Below are 18134 nucleotides of genomic sequence, written 5' to 3' on the forward strand. Positions count from 1 at the left end.
AGAAAGAGGCATGAGAATACACTGTTTAATTAAACCGCTTTAGAAAGTGTTTAATAAAGGAAACTTGGTGTACAAAAGAACCCTGAAGGTAAGTATCAAAACAGCTGATTTCAACCCCCTGTTGTGATATTAGCTCCTCATCTAGCCTTGGAGATTTGTCTGACCCTTTTAGTTTTAGTTTCTTCAACTCTAAAATGAAGCAGGTAGAATAAATGATACTTTAGGTTCGTTCTAAGGAGTCTGTGATGGTATTCTAGATCAGAGATAGCAGATAGGTTTCCATTTGAGTGCAGATTCCCTTTAATGGCTTATGGTTGCCTGTGTGAACTCAAAAGTACCTGAGACGGGTCTCAATCAGTTTAGAAGTCTATTTTGCCAAGGTTAAGAATGCACCCATGACATAGCTTCAGGAGGCACTGATGACATGTGCCCAATGCAGTCAGTACAGCTCGTTTTTATACATTTTAGGGAGATGTAAGACATCTGTCAGTGTAAGATTTAGATTGGTTTGAACTGGAAGGGCAGGACAACTCAAAGCTGGAGCTCAGGAGGCTGAGGCAGGAGAATTGCTTGAGCCCGGGAGGTGGAGGTTGTGGTGAGCCAAGATTGTGCCATTGCATTCCAGCCTGGGCAACAATAGCAAAATTCCATCTCCAAAAAAAAAAAAAAAAAAAAAAGTGCTGGGACTTCCAAGTCACAGGTAGATTTAAAATTTTTCTGATTGGCAGCTGGGCACAGTGGCTCATGCCTGTAATCCCACAACTTTGGGAGGTCGAGATGGGCAGATCAGTTGAGATCAGGAGTTCAAGACCAGCCTGACCAATGTGGTGAAACTCCATCTCTACTAAAAGTACAAAACTTAGCTGGACATGGTGGCAGGTGCCTGTAGTTCAGGCTACTCAGGAGATTGAGGCAGGAGAATTGCCTGAACCTGGAAGCTGGAGGTTGCAGTGAGCCAAGATTGTACCACTGTACTACAACCTAGGCAACAGAGTGAGACTCTGTCTTAAAAAAAAAAAAAAATCTGATTGGCAATTGATTGGAAGAGTTACTATCAATAGAAAGGAATATCTGGGTTATGATAAGGGGTTGTGTAGATGAAGGTTTTATCATGCAGATGAAGCCTCCAGGTAACTAGGTAACTGGCTTCAGAGAGACTAGAGCATAAATGTTTCTTATCAGACTTGAGGTCTGTGTTGATGTTAATGCCAGTCACCTTTTCCTGAATTCTAAAAGGGATGAGGGTATAATGAGGCAGGTTCAACCTTCCCTTCACATCATGGCCTGAACTTGTTTTTCAGGTTAATTTTGGAATGCCTTTAGCTGAGAGGAGGAGTCCATCCAGATGGTTGGTGGGGGGGGGGTGGGGGGGAGCCTTAGAATTTTATTTTTGGTTTACACCTGGCATGTTTTCTTTTTTCTTTCTTTCTTTCTTTTTTTTTGATGGAGTTTCACTCCTGTTGCCCAGGCTGGAGTGCAATGGGGTGATCTTAGCTCACTGGAACATCTGCCTCCCAGATTCAAGTGATTCTCCTGCTTCAGTTTCCTGAGTAGCTGGGATTACAGATGCCTGTCACCAGGGCTGGCTAATTTTTGTTTATTCAGTAGAGATGGGGTTTTGTCATGTTGGCCAGGCTGGTCTCAAACTCCTGACCTCAATGATCCACCCACCTTGGCCTCTCAAAGTACTGGGATTATAGATGTGAGCCATCACACCTGGTCTGGCATGTTATTTTGAAAAGGATTTGTAGGCCACATCTGGGCAGGATATTTAGCATCCTGTTTATAACTCAGCAAATGATGGGGATATGAAATAGGTGGGCATATTAGCAGTTGCTTTTTGGTTGTTGTTCTTGTTGAAACTGGTAGAAAAATCATTGGGCAGGAAGGTGAAAAACTGAGTTCAAATCATGGCACTGCTACTGAGTAGCTCACCAGTAGTTGCTTTCCCTTCTAGGTCTCATTTACATTGCTTGGAAAATGAGGGAGTTAGTGGAGTGTGTTTCTAAGATCATGAGATTTCACAGATAATAAAATGTCTCCCAAAATGGCAGAGAGCGGAGTGGGGATCTGACGGAGTTTACCATTTAATTTTGCCAAATAAGAATATTCACTAAAAAAGATACATTCTACGATCATCATCATTTCATAAAGGAAAATATTGTCTTCATGCCATTTAAAAATAGGATAGATTGGTGGAAACAACATTATGAACTGGCATCAGTCTGCCTCCTGGCACATAGGAGCCACTGAATTAGATGATGCCAGAGGGGCCTTCTTTCCATTCTGTTAGTTATGACTTTAATGTGGAACTTGGAAGTAGACACAGATCATGATGTTTACTCTGGGCTGGTGCTACCCTCAGAGCTGCTGTGAGATCAGTGGTCATGTTTCCTGTTGAATAGTGCCTGACCCACCTCTTCTTTCATAGTTACAGGGATGAAGAGACCTCCAGTCCAGTCAGCCATGGGGAGCAGATGCCATCTTTCTATCCAACTGAAAACCTTGAAGATGGACTAATTGACCAAAGAGTATTAAAACAGAGGTGGGGTACCAACTTTAAGACATTTTAAAGCCAAATAACGTTTTTCTCTTTTTGATAAGGTTTCATATGTTTAGATTTATTTCTAATTTGAAACTTTTTGTTTTCCTGGAAGGGAAGATACTTTTATCCAGTGAAAAAAGATATTTGATAAAGGATAAAGATTAAATTTTCTGGTCTTTGTTTTGGAAAAGTGAAGTTTTAGAATGATAGTATACATCTTTTAAGTATACGTTCTTAAGGAAAATGAGGATTTCCCTTTCATAAACTTTTCAAGGTAATTGGCAGTAGCCACAAAGACGATATTCTATGGAACGTGCCTTGTTCTGAATTTTGTAACTTGAATCTACCTGACAGAGGCAGGTAATCATTTGCTTTATATTCCAGTCGTTTTGGTAAACATTTCCTCTATGATCCTACACTAGGTTTTATATGGTGTAATATTTCAATATATGGATTACAACAGAACAAAGGAAAACTGTAGACTTAGAGAACCACACATAGGATTTGGTGTTGAGATAGTCATAGGTAAAATGTGACCTGGGGGTCACGGCATCCCCTAGAGAAGCAGTCCCCAGCCTTTTTGACACCAGGGACTGATTTCATGGAAGACAATTTTTCCAAGGACTGGGGTCAGGGGGTTGGTTTTGGGATGATTCAAGCACATTACATTTATTTTGCACTTTATTTCTATTATATTCTAATTTATAATGAAGTAATTATACAACTCACCATAATGTAGAATCAGTGAGGCCCCTAAGCTTATTTTCCTGCAACTAGACAGTCCCATCCAGGGGTGATAAGAGACAGATCATCAGGCATTAGATTTTCATAAGGAGTATGTAACCTTGATCCCTCATGCGCACAGTTCACAGTAGGGTTTGTGCTCCTATGAGAATCTAATGCTGCCACTGATGTGTCAGGAAGCAGAGCTCAGGAGGTAATGCCAGTGATGGGGAGTGGCTATAAATATAGATGAAACTTTGTTCACTCACCTGCTGCTCACATCCTGCTGTGTGGCTTGGTTCCTAACAGGCCATGAACGAGTACTGGTCTGTGGCCTGGGGGTTAAGACTCCCTGTCCTAGAGCATTTCACGGGCATCCCACCCAGGCAATCTGTGCATCCATAACCCATATTACATATTGTCTCCAGTCGCTAACAAGCAAAGGCAATATCTTAAATGTAGTTCATTGAAAGGAGAGACTGTCAGCTGGCACAGAAAGGATAATCGGGTGACAGTCAAGCAAGGATGTGGTCCTTCGGTTTTCACAACCCCTTTATACCATCAGTTCATTTTGTCCACCCAGCAGTACTGCAAGGTGGGCATTATTCTCTCCTTTTTGTAAATGAGTACAACTGAGGTTTAGAGAAGTCAAAGGGTTTCTAGCTATTTTTTCCAGGTGGGCTGTTGTTGCTGCAGCACAGGACCCAGCCACCCTCAGCATAGAGCTCAGGGAACTGAGGGCAACAGCCTCTGACTCAGGCCTGCAAGGCCCCAGCAGCCCTATGAGTGCAGAGAAGAGCAGCCCCTTTGATGAGGAGCTCCTGCAAGTGGGCTTTGGCTCCGGGCTGTCCTCTCCACTTACTTTCCCTCTCTTCTGTCTTCAACCTTGCACCCCACCTCCAGCCTCCCAGCCTCAGTGCCTCAAGATCTTCCAGTGTTAGGGCCCACTGACTCTTGTTTGGTGTGGTGACCAAGAAAGTGGAAGGGCATGTCCTAGATGTGAAATTCATTGCCTTGATCTTCCTGGATTGAACTACGGTTCAGGAAGTGGAAATACATTTGTAAGGTGGGGTCATTACCCTCCTTCCTGTTCATGGGTGCTTGTTGATTTCCAGAGCTTTCCTGTGATTGGCTGCGGGTGCATGGAGCAAGCCATGAGCTCTCAACTACCCCTTCCAACAGGAAGCTGCTAAAGGCAGCCAGTCCACATGTCTGTAACTGTGGAAATGTGAGTAGAGTTGGGGAGAACAGGGATTAGCCTCAGTGCTACCAACCCTAGTACCACTGGGTCTCTGTATTCTCATCTGCAAAACGGAAATAATACTGATACTTTTTCATGGTGATCTTTTGAGCATTAAAAATAGATAATGTCTGCCAAGTGCTAAGCAGAGTGGAAGCAGAGGGCACTCAGTGTACAACCATTTCTCCGTCCCTGCTCCTGGAGGCATTCTTACTTTCCTTAGGGCATCTTTTCTCTGCCTACTTGACACAGCAGGAGATGAGGATGCAACCTTCTAAACCTGTAGGACTTTCCCTTTCTTTCTTTCTTTCTTTCTTTCTTTCTTTCTTTCTTTCTTTCTTTCTTTCTTTCTTTCTTTCTTTCTTTCTTCCTCTTTCTTTCTTTCTTTCTTTCTTTCTTTCCTTCCCTTCTTTTTCTTTCTTTCTTTCTGTCTTTCTCTCTTTCTTTCTTTCTTCTCTTTCCTTTCTCTCTTTCTTTTTTTCCTTTCTTTCTTTCTTTTCTTTTTCTTTCTTTCCTTCCTTTCATTCTTTTCTTTCTTCTTTCTATCTTTTCTTTCTTTTCTTTTTCTTTCTTTCCTTTTTCTTTCTTTTTTCTTCTCTTTCTTTCTTCTTTCTTTTCTTTCTTTCTTTCCTTTCTTTCTTTCTTTCCTTCCATCCTTTCTTCTTTCCTTTCTTTCTTTCTTTTTCTTTCTTTTGCAGGGGAGTTCTCACTTTATCACCCATGCTGCAGTGGTGCAATCAGGGCTCACTGCAGCCTTGACCTTCCAGGCTCAAGCAATCCTCCCGCCTTAGCCTCCGGAGTAGCTGGGACCACAAGTGCACATTACCATGCCCAGCTAATTTTTTAATGGTTTGTAGAGAAGACATCACATTGTGTTGCCTAGGCTGCCTTTTCACTTCTCTAAGCCGCCTGACATTTGGTCCTCATCATGCTCCTGTGATGCTAGCTGGGCAGGTTATTTTTCCAATTGTTTTCACATGGCTCATCAAAGACATAGCCCCACACTTCACAGCATTTCATATTCTTCATAGCACCTGGCAAGTGGGAGGAGAATAGGACTGGCTAAGAAATTGAGAGAAATAGAAGGGTTTGGAAACTAGAAGTGGCACACCCCTATCTTTATCTGTGATCATGAAGTGTCTCCTAAGCCCTTTACTTACCTGTTTACCACCAACTGCCCACCTCCACATAGCACACCTTACAGTTAATGTTTCAATAATTGAACTTACCTTTCCTGCCTTAGTATGTCTTTGGCGGTAAGAAACAAAAATCCACTCAAAGTAAGACAAAGGGAGTTTACGGTAAGAAAGGCATTTCCCAGCATCCAAGAGCAGAACACAGAAATTTCTGAGCTTGAAGCAACAGGTGCTGGAAATCCAGATAGCGAAGTGGTCCCTTCTTTTCTTGTGGGTCGTCTCTGCCTCCGTTGTGCTTCCCTGTCTAGTCTGCCTCGTTTCCTTGCTTCTCCCTATGAGGACAGATTTATCGTACTGCTTCTGGGTGGTCTGCTTCCCTGTGCCTGGCATACGACTGCCGTGCCCTAGCACCAACTCCAAAGGAAATTCTCCCTAAAAACAGCTCAGGTCCTCCCTGCCAACTGTCTCTGTCTTTCAGTGTTGCTTCATTCCTAGACCAAGCGTGAATCAGATGTCCCCTCCTGGGGAATCAGGTGGGAGGAGGGACCCATAAAGGCAGGGTGAAGTATCTATTTTTTTTTTTTTGAGACGGAGTTTCACTCTTGTTACCCAGGCTGGAGTGCAATGGCACAATCTCGGCTCACCACAACCTCCGCCTCCTGGGTTCAAGCAATTCTCCTGCCTCAGCCTCCCGAGTAGCTAGGACTACAGGCGTGTGCAACCATGCCCAGCTATTTTTTTTTTATTTTTAGTAGAGATGGGGTTTCACTGTGTTGACCAGGATGGTCTCAATCTCTTGACCTCATGATCCACCCGCCTCGACCTCCCAAAGTGCTGGGATTATAGGTGTGAGCCACCATGCCCAGCCTGAAGTATCTATTTTAAATATTTCCCATATGGTTCTGTCCTTTATCCAAGGCTGTGGATTGAGATTGGGTGGAAGATTCTCCCCGCTCCAATGTCCTATCTCAGATGGTGGCTCCACCATCCAACCCTGTGAGCCAAATTGTTGGAGCCATTCTTGGTCCCCTTCTCCTGCCCCCTGCCTAGGGCACTGTTCAGTCCACAGCTGTTGATTAAGGGCCTACTGCATGATTTTTGTGTCAGGGTGTATAGTTCCTTTCCTCTGTTCAACATCCTTCTATAGAAAGCCTCTGTGACATTCCAGGCCAGGCACGGAACCCTTCCTCTGTGTATAGTATCCTCGACTTAGCTCTTGTTTGACTTGTAAACTAGATAATGAAATTGACCACTTTAAAGTTTGTATTCTCTCATGAGACTATAAGTGCTTCAAGGACAATGACCGTGTTTTTGTTGTTGTTGTTGTTTTTTGCAATTGTAAACCCAGTATTTAGCTTGGCTCCTCACACACAGAGGCTCAATAGGAGCTTTAAAGTAAAAGTTGGGGCTGGGTCCAGTGGCTCACACCTGTAATCCCAGCACTTTGGGAGGTGGAGGCAGGTGGATCACCTGAGGTCAGGAGCTCGAGACCAGTGTAGCCAACATGGTGAAACCCTGTCTCTACTAAAAATACAAAAATAAGCCAGGTGTCATGGCACACACCTGTAATCCCAGCTACTCGGGAAGCTGAGGCAGGAGAATCACTTGAATCCAGGAGGCAGAGGTTGCAGTGAGCTGAGATCACATCATTGTACTCCAGCCTGGGCAACATAGTGAGACTCTGTCCCGAAGAAACAAAATAAAATAAAACAGAACTTGGGATTTGTAAGTCAATGAAAGACTGAATACACTTTCATAGGATGGGATAAATGTTTGATTAACATCAATTTTTTTAGATCTTTTAATACAATCTGTATACTAATTTCTTTTTTACAGAGCCAAACTCCAGAGGTCTGTAAGCCATTCATTCATAACAGGCTAGAAATCCAAAGGTGTTTGGCCATGGGACTTTCTTGAAGCCAGCCTTTTTCAAGAGGTAGAGAGGAGTGGGGAATAAGGGCCAGCTTTTGGAGTCTCACACATTGGGTTCAAACCCTGACTCCTCCATTTGCCTACCAAGTGGTCTCTGAACCATGTCTCCTGCGCAGTCCTATGAGGTCTGCATGGAATGAACCTGGATGGAATGAATGAATATGCCATATTTCTTTGCTGACAAAATATAAGGCCTGGAAATTCACCTGACTCTGGGTCTCGGAATGACTCTAACAGCAGTGAAAATGAGGTGTGTGTTCCAGTGGATGAATTGGGTATCCAGGGAAACACTAGAGTGCTGTGGCACATTGCAGCTTTGCCCAGTGACAGCAGATACTGTGCTGTTTTGTTTTTTTGAGACAGAGTCTCGCTCTGTTGCCCGGGCTCGGGTGCAGAGGTTCTATCTCAGCTCCTTGCAGCCTCCACTTCCCAGCCTCAAACAGTCCTCCCACCTCAGTCTCCTGACTAATTTTTGTATTTTTTATAGAGAGCGGGTTTCAACATGTTGCCCAGGCTAGTCATGAACATACTGTGCTCTTTACTGAATTGCTTAAATGCCCTTTCTGGAAGGAGGGATTCATATGTCCCATCTTCATCATGTGCTGGTGATTTTCTGGGAAGAGCTTTTTTTGCAATGTTATTCTTTGTTTTCTTGTCTACCCTGTATGAAACTCTTCACCTCGCTTTTAGTAGCTAATAAGGCATGAAATCAGATAAACAGGTAGAGGCTTCCTAAATGTTACTTTAAAGGCTTTTCACTTGAACTTTAAATATATGTGTGCAGATGTTTTGCTTCTGCTTTTGGGTATAATTATAAACTAGTCATGGTTTCATGCATATTTAAAAATTATTTTATGACAAACTTTTTTTTTCTTGGCTTGCCACTGCAATGAAATGGTGTAGAATAAGCTAATCCTTCTGCCTATGCTCAGTGATTAAGGCAAATGTCAATGGATTTTCAACACATTGGATGTATTGTTTGCATGCTCTTCCACACAGGTAATTCACACAAGGAGCCACACAGTTGCGTGCGCGTCCAATACCAGTGTGTAATAAAGGGAAGCGGCAATGAAGTGTACCAGCCTAGTTACGGGTTCATTCATACAGGTTCCAGTTGGAGGTGTGACTTGTCTTCTCAATTCCTACTCCTCAGTTCCTTGGTCCTCTATGGGCCAAGAGCTCTGGGTAGGGGGGAAGGATGAGAGGAACCAGTCTTATTCCTCTGTGCAGTCTCTGACACAGGTGATCAACAAATGTTCATTGCGTGAAGGAACAGATGTATTAAAATAACGTTTTCTTTGGGCTCTTGTTAATTGAAATCTATATGAACACAATAGATGATGAAAGAGCCTTGTAGGGAGACATGAGGGTGAGATGCAATGTCTTGAGATTCGTTGTGATTCATGGTGATTCACTCATAGAGCTATAAGGCAGATGGTCTGGGAGAGCAGTAAGTGTAGCTATTAGACCAGGATGTCATCCCTGCTAATAGTCAGGCTTGGCAAGTCTGGAGATGAGGATAGGCAAATATTTGAGTTTAGTTTTAAACCCTAGCTCTGTTATTACCAGCTGAGTAACCTTGGACAAGTTACATAATCTGACTAGGTCTCACTTTTCTTATCTATAAAATAAATAGAAGAGTGAATTAATTTATGAAAAAACCTTAGGAGCTCATTAGCTTTACCTTTTGTTGTTCTTATCAGGGCAGACATTAAGACACAGCGTCCAAAGAGATTTTAAAAATTCTGCTCTCAATTCTAACAAGTGGTCCCAAAACAGAAGCAGCTCTAGGAAGTGCAGGAAGGCCAGCAGTGTCTGGAAGCCTTCCCAGGACTCAGGGCTCCAGGCAAGAGGAGGGTATGCTTCAGGCCTCCCTTCTAGAAGGGCTGGGACACCAGTCGGTTGTTGCCGTAGAAAACAAAACAGAAACCAGGTCTATGAACCAATATGTACAATCAGGTGACAAGGGAGGTTTCAAGAAGCTGATTAGAGAAACTCAGTTACCACTGTGGGGGGCGGGGATCAAAGACCCTACAGGTGTTGAATTGACACATTTCGATCCTGAGTGCCAGCGTAGTGGAGCAGGGATTTGAGAGTGAAATGCAAGATCTCATCATTCCATACCACTTGCCTGTGTAGAACCACTCTGTGTTGTGGAAATATACATACTAACTACATTCCTTGATTAGAGATTCCCAACATACAGCAATGTAGTAAAGGCTTTGAGGAGTCCTATAGTAAAGCAAACAAACAAACCAACAGACAAAAAAAACCACTTAACTTCATTTAACCCAGAATTCTCTTTGTGTAACATCTATTAACATCACAACAAAATACCTTAGGAAGTACTTGTTTAAAGATTCCTTACCTAAATCAGGATTCATCCATTCATTTAATATGTAAATCCTCATTGAATGCTTGCTACGTGGGAGGCACTGTTAGAGGTATTGGGGATATTGGAGGGAAAAACCGACCAAGCCTCCCACTTTGCAGGGCTCACCTTCTAATGTAGGGCTAAAAATGAATATGGCCGGGCGTGGTGGCTCATGCCTGTAATCCAAGCACTTTGGAGGCCACGGCGGGTGGATCACCTGAGGTCGGGAGGTCAAGACCAGCCTGACCAACATGGTGAAACCCCGTCTTAAATAAATAAAAATAAAAAAATTATTTAAAAAATGAATATAACATTAGGTTATAAATTTGCTGAAATGCTATGAAGACCAGTGATGCAAAAAAGCAGGAGGGGGGATACAGAGTGAGCAGTGTGTGTGTGTGTGTGTGTGTGTGTGTACCTGTATGTGTCAGTGTACAGGAGGGTTCTCTTTCAGATGGGGTTTTCAGGGAAGTCCTTTCAACTTTGACTAGGTGACATTTGAGCAGGGACCCTAATGAGGTGAGGAATACTGGGTTTGAGCTAGAAACAAATTTTGTCTTAGGGGAGGGTATCTGCAGACCCAGCCAAACAGGAATTATGGAATCAGGGGAAATTGAGCTGACATGGCTGATAAAGAACTCTGACTCCTGATCATTTCTGTTGGATGTATTATTAAGTCTTTAGAGAGATCCAAAGTAATCTTGATTTCTAATCTGTTTTTCTTTTGTTCAGTCCAAATTACTGACTATACCCCATGAGCTATGTACTATGTAGACATGGGGCTGGGGATGAACCCTTTATTCCTTTCCTTGGGGAATTCAGAGTCTGGTAGGCAAGACAGATATGTAAGCGAGTACCTGCAACACTGAGAAAAATATACCAAAAGAGAAATGCAAAAGTAACACAGAGAGATGGAGAAATGAAACTTTCTGGGAAGTAGGTGTGGAAAAGACCCCTGGGGAAAGGCTTCACAATACTGAAGGAGGATATTGAAAGATGATTAGAAATTTATCTTAAGGAAAATGAAGCAGGAGAAGAAAAGGACACTCACAGGATATGCAAGGGTGCAAACATGTGAAATAGCATGGAGGATTCTGTTTGGAATGTGACAGAGGCAGAGAAAATGGAGTTGCTATAAATGGTGAGATTCTACTGGAGAGGTAAGGAAGGGACTTCTCTGCCCTGCGAAGCATCTCTTAACCTTGACTGCACATTAGATTCATATAGTGGACTCAGAGAAAAAATACCAATACCCTAAACTGATGCTTCTCACATTCTACTGTACTTATAAAACACTGAGGAATCTTGTTAAAATGCAGACTCTGATTTAGTAAATTAGGGTGCCTGGGATTCTGTAATTTTTAATGCCAGTGCTGTTCTAAGACCATATTTTGAGTAACAAAGTATTAGACATAGTGAACTCCAAGTTTCTCTTCAAAGAATCAGTATGTCAGTATGTTCGGTTCTTTGTCCTCCATTTTAAAGTTTAACTTCCTTATAGTTTCAGTAAACAACCTTTTCCACCAGTTCTAATCAGTAGTTCACATCTGTTTCCCTAGTCCCCTGCTCTGTCCTGACTCATCCTGGTCACCTGCTCCAGTCGCCTTCTTTGACCTAGGTCACCCCTGGTTACCTGCTCTGACCTGCCCATAACCATCCTTCCCACCAAACAACCCAGCCCGCCACTCCACTCGTACCCCTGTGCTCTTTAAAACAGCCAATCAGTATTAATCTAGACTGTGCTGTCTAACCCTAGCCGATAAAGCAACAACACAGCAATAAAGGCGACCTCCATCAGGAATAGGAACCCCTTCCCCTCCCTTGTCCATGTGTGCTCTCACCATTATTCCATCTGTGAGCTGCACCCTTCTATAGAAGTAAATTGCCTTGCTGAGGAAATTTATGTTCAAGTGCGACTTCTTTTGCAGCACTGAAAATTTTACATATATCAAAAGCATTAGATGAATAAGAACTTCTGAGGATGAGACTTGTGCATCATTATTATTTTTTTAAAGTTACACAAGTAATTCTAATGTGAGAATTGAAAAACTATTGCTGTAGGTTAGGGAATAATCAGAGATTGAGTGATTTGATGAAGTGATTTGATCATATATATATATATGTATTGTTTTCATCATTTATTGCAGCAGTGATGTAGAGAATGGATTGGAGAAAAATGAGAGGAGAAAATCCCATCAAGACACTAGGCTACAGTTTAAGCAAGAATTGATGAAGGTCTAAACTAAGATGATGATAATGAGCATAAAAATGATATTTAAATATAAAATCAACAGGACGTAGTGGGCCTGTTCATGAGAAAAAGGGAAGGGTTTGCTGGGTGGGAAACTTTCTCCTTTACTTCTGGCTTGTGTAACTAGTGATGCTATCAACCAATATGAGAAAACAAACATGAGAATAGCATTGTGAGGAATATGACCAACAGCTTATTCAATAGAACTTAGTGGGATGAGAAAAAAGAAAACAGGGATTCTGATAAAGCTAGGGCTTCTTCTCACTCTTTTTCACATTAACATTTTATATAAGAAAACGCTCAACAGAGTCAGTCTAAGCAGTTTAATAACACCACCACCTCCCAAAGAGAGGCTGTCATCATTTTTGTTTAAAGACCCAGTTTTCTGTATTTCTCAGTAGCCACCAAATGTCCTTCCCCACTTTGATTGTTGATGATAAATCAAACACATTTTAACACTTCAGAACTGCAAAAATAGTACTACTGAACCATTTTGCAACAACTGAGTATGTCATGCCTCATTACTTTTTATTACGTATGAATGAGGAAGGAAAAAGGAAAAGAGGGACTCAGCTGTGATAGCTCTGTGAGACTTGATGTGCATGTCATGGTAGTCGATAAGATAAAGGCTGAGTTTCTGAAACCTTGCATTTCTGTCACTACCAAGAGGAATTGGAAAATGGGAAGATTAAAAAAAAAATTGTTTTTGCTTGGTTTTTGATGAATTAGGGCTCCAAAGACTCCTGACGCCTTGACTGTCACATAGGCAGCCGAGAACAAGGAGGGTTTGAAACATCTGTCTGACTTGGCCAAGACATGGTGCCTGATGCCGGTCACATCTCTCTCTTTTCTTTGTGCTTCATTATAGGTTCACACATGCATTTCAGACATGTAATTCCTAAGGAATCTCATAAATTGATTGCCTGGTGTAAGAGCCCTGGGCTATAAAACATAAACTAAAAGCAAACATCAAAATTCTAGGAATGGCTCAAATATTTTTCTGAATTCGCGATGCATACCATCAGTTGCAGCAACAAAACAGCATTTTCTTCATGGTTCGTGAGTGTTTTGAAGGGACATTGGTCAATATTTTCAGAGATGGCATCTCACCTTGTTCGTTGGCATGTGTCTCTACTGTTCTCTTCAAAACTTCTTGTTTAGTTTGTTTTCTTAGCAGTAGTTACTCTTGCTAAGGTAAAGCAGGTAATTCCCAGGTTACTGGCATAGCTAACTCAGAAGCAGCATTTCTGATTGACTTGTAGTTTGGTAAAATTTGTTCCCTATTTGGAAGGGGTGTGTACCATAACATCTTCTGTCCTAGGATATAATGACAGCAAATTCTTTAAACAGATGTCCAAGGCTTCCCTGGCTTCTTCCTCTTCTATGTCCCCAGAACATTTCCACTTTTAGATGTTGCTGAGATCACATGCCGTTTAGCTTCAGTGTTATAACATAAAACTGGGTATCCCAATCTATACCATTCACAGTGTGTAAAGTCTGCAGGCTTGGATGTAGAGAGGAATTAAAAGAAAATGGGATCCTACAATATGGCCACTTGTGGGATACAATTTCTTTCAGTTCAGTCCCTGGAGAGCGACATAGTTGTCCCTGCTTTCTCTTTCAGTGCAGGGAGTACTAATACTACCACCAAGCCTTATAGCCGGGATGTGTATTATTCACAGCAAAGCATTCCACTTGTCCCTTGTTCTCTTCCCTGGAGGACCAGAGAGCAACAGTATTTTACAAGACTGGGAAATTCTCACAATTCCTCAAAGCAGGACACTGTCTCCAAGTGGGTGCCCTCAGAGAAAGGTACAATTTGTGCCCTGAAATTTGGGAAAACAGGAATGATTTATGAACTCACTATGACCCCAAAGGTCAACCAGGGTTCCGCTGAGTGATACGAACTCTGCCCTGGTCCCATAAAACCACCTGGGGTGCAACTGAAGCCTGATGAGATGCTGAGAAAACAGCTTTTGGAAGGTTTAGTTTTTATGTGTTTTACCTTTTTGTAATTCTCCACAGTCATGGTCTAGTTCTCAGATACCTTTTGTGATTCCAGAGGATTCCACCTCAATCCCCATATCTGCCTCTTTAGCATGCCCCACTGGTTTACTTATCTCAAATGTATCTGCTTAGTGACCTGGCACTTCTTTTCACTCACCACATGGCTTGGTGCCTTGCTAGTGGGTGGTTTCTTTGTCATGTGTGGGCTGTTTTAGCCTACCAGGAAGCACCATTGTGAAAGATGGCAATTTTATGTCTGAACACAGAAATTTAGGCTAGATGTGGTGGCTCACATCTCTACTTCCAACACTTTTGAGGCCAAGGCAGAAGGGTCGCTTGAGGTCAGGAGTTTGAGACTAGCCTGGGCAACATAGAGAGACTTCATCTCTACAAAAATAAATTTTAAAAATTAGCTGAGTGTGGTGGTGCGTGGTTGTAGTCCTAGCTACTCTGGAGGCTAAGGTGGGAGGCTCCCGTGGAGCCCAGGAGTTTGAGGCTGCAGTGAGTCATGATTGTGCCACTGCACTCCCACCTGGATAAGAGAGAGAGACCGTGTCTCTTAAAGAAGAAAAGAAAACACAAGTTTATAGAACGCAGAGTATCTTTACCTGTCATAGAATGTTATATTTGATATTTTGTACCTCTTTCAAACATTGCTAATCCTTTCTACAATATTTTTGTCACAAACTATTTCCTTCAACAAGGACATAGAAAAATCAAGGCAGATAAGGAGTCTAGATGTAGCTGAGTGCTCACAGGGTCAGCATTGGACCAGGCCACGTGGGTGATTCAGATGAGGAAAACCGTATGTGTGGAAGGAGTGTGGCAGTAGGTAAAACCCACCTGAGAAGAAGGCTTGAGATAAGCCTAGAAGAATGAGGGCAACTGAGGGCATTCTAGGGAAGTGAAGCAACCGTTAACACAGGCATAGTGCATTCTGCAGATTTAGCAGGGCTTGTGTCTGGACGGGATCTGAGAATTCACATTGTATAACGGTTGATAAGAGAGTACAAAAACTCCTAATTAGTAAATGTGATGAATTCAAATTTGGGATATTAAGAAGTTACAGACCATAGGATTTTATTTTTCTCATAGAATCTGAAAATCCCATCACCTGTTTTATTTGTAGAAGTAAAAAGAGAATGAAAAAATTCCTTTAAATTTGAGTCAACGAAAGTGGAAGCACCACTTTCAACAAAGCAAGAAACTGCAGCTCAGTTAAAAAAGAAAAAGGAAGGAAACAACAGTTTTAAACTATTAAGCTACCTCTGATTCAAAAAGAAATACTGAAGCTTTCTGGTATGAAAATTCAAGAGCTTACTTTTTCCCTAAAGCAATATTATCCACTTTCATGGGGATCAAATAACTGCCAAATGCTCAATAGCTCCAAAAAGGGTTTACATGCAGAGAACAGACTCAGAGCTTTCCTTCCAAATGCGAATGTTTACATTCAAACAGATCAACAAATCATAGATAGTTTCCTATTCCTGGGGAGCCCCAGGAACCCAAAGGGATGATAATTAAGAGATGGGCCTGGCTCACAGTTGCCCTCAGAAATAGGAAACAGTAACTCTCCTCTCAGGGAGACCACATGCTGAAGATGTTATTGGTCAAAGAGACTAACATAGTAAAGTCTCACTGTGTCTAATTGCTGGGGAGAGAAGAATCCTGAATCATACATGTCACTCAATATATGGGTTACATTGTCTGCAAACAGGAAGTTTATCATGCCTATGACAATTGGAAAATGTGAAATCGTGCAAAAGGCATATATCAAGTATAGTCAAGTACTGAATGTGAACTTGCAGGTCTTCTATATATTTACTTGGTCTTTAAACTATGGGGCTTTTAAATTTGAAGTTACAGTTCCACATTGGTTTCCAGTGATATTTCAGTACCAGAAACAGTGTTTGAAATTCATTAACAGAACGAGGAATAGTTTCTAGAAATGCTGGATTCTTCAATATTTGGGTTTCAAATAGCTCATACAGATATCAGATTGCATGAACCCAGAGATGGCCTAGCTGTCTCTATAGACTTCAGTCACAGGAGTAAAGACAACCAGTGGGTGGTCATTACTTCTTCCAAAGGCATCAGTTTAAGTCATATTTCAAGTATTCTTCAAATAAGGGCAAAATTTACTATGTGATCAGGGCAAATGCAGGTGGCCAGCAATAGCCAGATATCCATGAGATGTGCTTCTTTCCCAGCAACGTATGGAGTTTGTACTTATTGTCTGTTTTCATTCTGGAGATGGTTATCTACAAATAAGCCTCCTGGGCATCCATTTTACCATCATCACAGGGCTACCCAGGCCTAGAAAGAGCCTCTCTACAGGAATCTGAGAGGCTGGCAAGTTATGAGAATACCATTATTGTTCTGAACAATACTATTTCTGAATTTCTGAATACCGTTGTTGACAGATTTCTTTTTTTTTTTAATTGCATTTTAGGTTTTGGGGTACATGTGAAGAACATGCAAAATTGTTGCATAGCACTATACACTGTTGACAGATTTCTTAACTGTACAGGCCTTGCAATAACCAGCTCTGAATTGGCATAACTTGCCATGGTCACACAATCAGACCAGGAATCACAGTCTCAGAACTTAAGTTGCTTCCTTTCCTTGGGTATGACTATGATGTCAAGCAAGATGGGCCTGTTTTGCTGGGATCTTAGACTATGTCTTGGTTCCAAAAGTAGCCCTGGCAGCCATTGGCCAGCTCTACCTGGCCCCTCTACTGACTGACACAGTTAAAGCAGTGTTCATGTAATATTGGATGATGGATCACAGAGGAGAAGGGTTTATGGCTGTAGAGGGGGATAAATTGTGAGAACCTAAAATTAGAAAACATGAGCTATTTTTCTTAATTTTTTAAATCTCTTTTCCCCATGTTTTTTTGGATCAAATCATTTTTGTTGATCTGTCTTTAAATTCAATGACTAGTTCCTTCTAAATCCCCATTCGGCTATGAATCCTATCTAGTACAGTTTTTAATTTCAAATTTTGTATTTTTTTTTCTAAATTTCTGTTTGTTTCTTTTTAACAGTTTCTATTTCTCTGCTAAATTTTCCTATCATTTCAGTCATTCTGGCATATATTCCTTTAATTCACTGAGTATTGTTAGAATAGCTGCTTTAAAATCCTTGCCAACATCTGTGTCATCTTAGCATCACATTCTAGTGATTATCTTTACTCTTGAGGATGGATTAAATTTTTTTTTAATGTTACAAAATTTTAGATTATATGTGAATGTTACAGTGTGGAATCTCTTGAATCTGTTGCGTTCACCCCAAAAGTGTTGACAGTTTGTTCTAGGAAGCTGCAAAACTGATTGGACTCACATGGAAACCTCAGTCTCCCGGGAGTCAGTTAAAACCTGCTTAGTTCTTTTATCTTTAGTCCAGCTATGCACATGTGTAGTGCAGGATCATCTAGAGATTTGAACACTTTATACATAGATTGTGGAGTTTTCCCTCATTAGCTCATTCTTTTCTGGGGTTGTACTCTCCTTTTCCACATATGTGGTTGCCCAAAAGACTTGCCCCCAAGTCTTTGAGTCCAGAAGTAACTACAGGCTTTTCTATTAGAGTTTTGGCAGCACAGCGTGAGGCCTGCGTTCAGGCTAAAAGCCATGGAAAGGGAACCTCATTGAAGGCCCAGTGTCTTCCTCTTCTTCTAAGTGTAGGCTTCTTTTCAAAACCTGCATTCTGTTTTTCGCCTTTCAGTGTTTTCAGTTAATTTTTTTTTAAATGTGTTTAATGTTTATGGCTAATGTTTCTGAGATAGCTGGTCCAGTGGGAGTGCATTAGGCCATTCCAGCAGAACTCTGCTAGGAGACTGTTGAAGCAGTCCACATGTGAATGATGAATACTTGGATTAGTGGAGTAGTAGGAACCATGGAAATAAGCAAAAATAAAATGTGG

The 18134-nt window shown here is 41.6% G+C and overlaps 1 protein-coding gene across 3 annotated transcripts in view; it reads left to right on the forward strand.

The window, feature by feature from the left end:
- Positions 1 to 18134, forward strand: part of SAMD3 (sterile alpha motif domain containing 3) — a 74761-nt gene that overhangs the window by 4896 nt on the left and 51731 nt on the right. For all 3 annotated transcript variants that reach the window (XM_032274811.1, XM_032274809.1, XM_032274810.1), the window contains one exon: positions 2432 to 2545. In XM_032274811.1, the coding sequence (XP_032130702.1) occupies positions 2432 to 2545 (114 nt within the window). The remainder of the gene's footprint in view (positions 1 to 2431; positions 2546 to 18134) is intronic.

This window comes from Sapajus apella, unplaced genomic scaffold (genome assembly GCF_009761245.1).
Source record: "Sapajus apella isolate SASKATOON/1434 unplaced genomic scaffold, GSC_monkey_1.0 scaffold6, whole genome shotgun sequence".
In the NCBI taxonomy this organism is placed as follows: domain Eukaryota; kingdom Metazoa; phylum Chordata; class Mammalia; order Primates; family Cebidae; genus Sapajus; species Sapajus apella.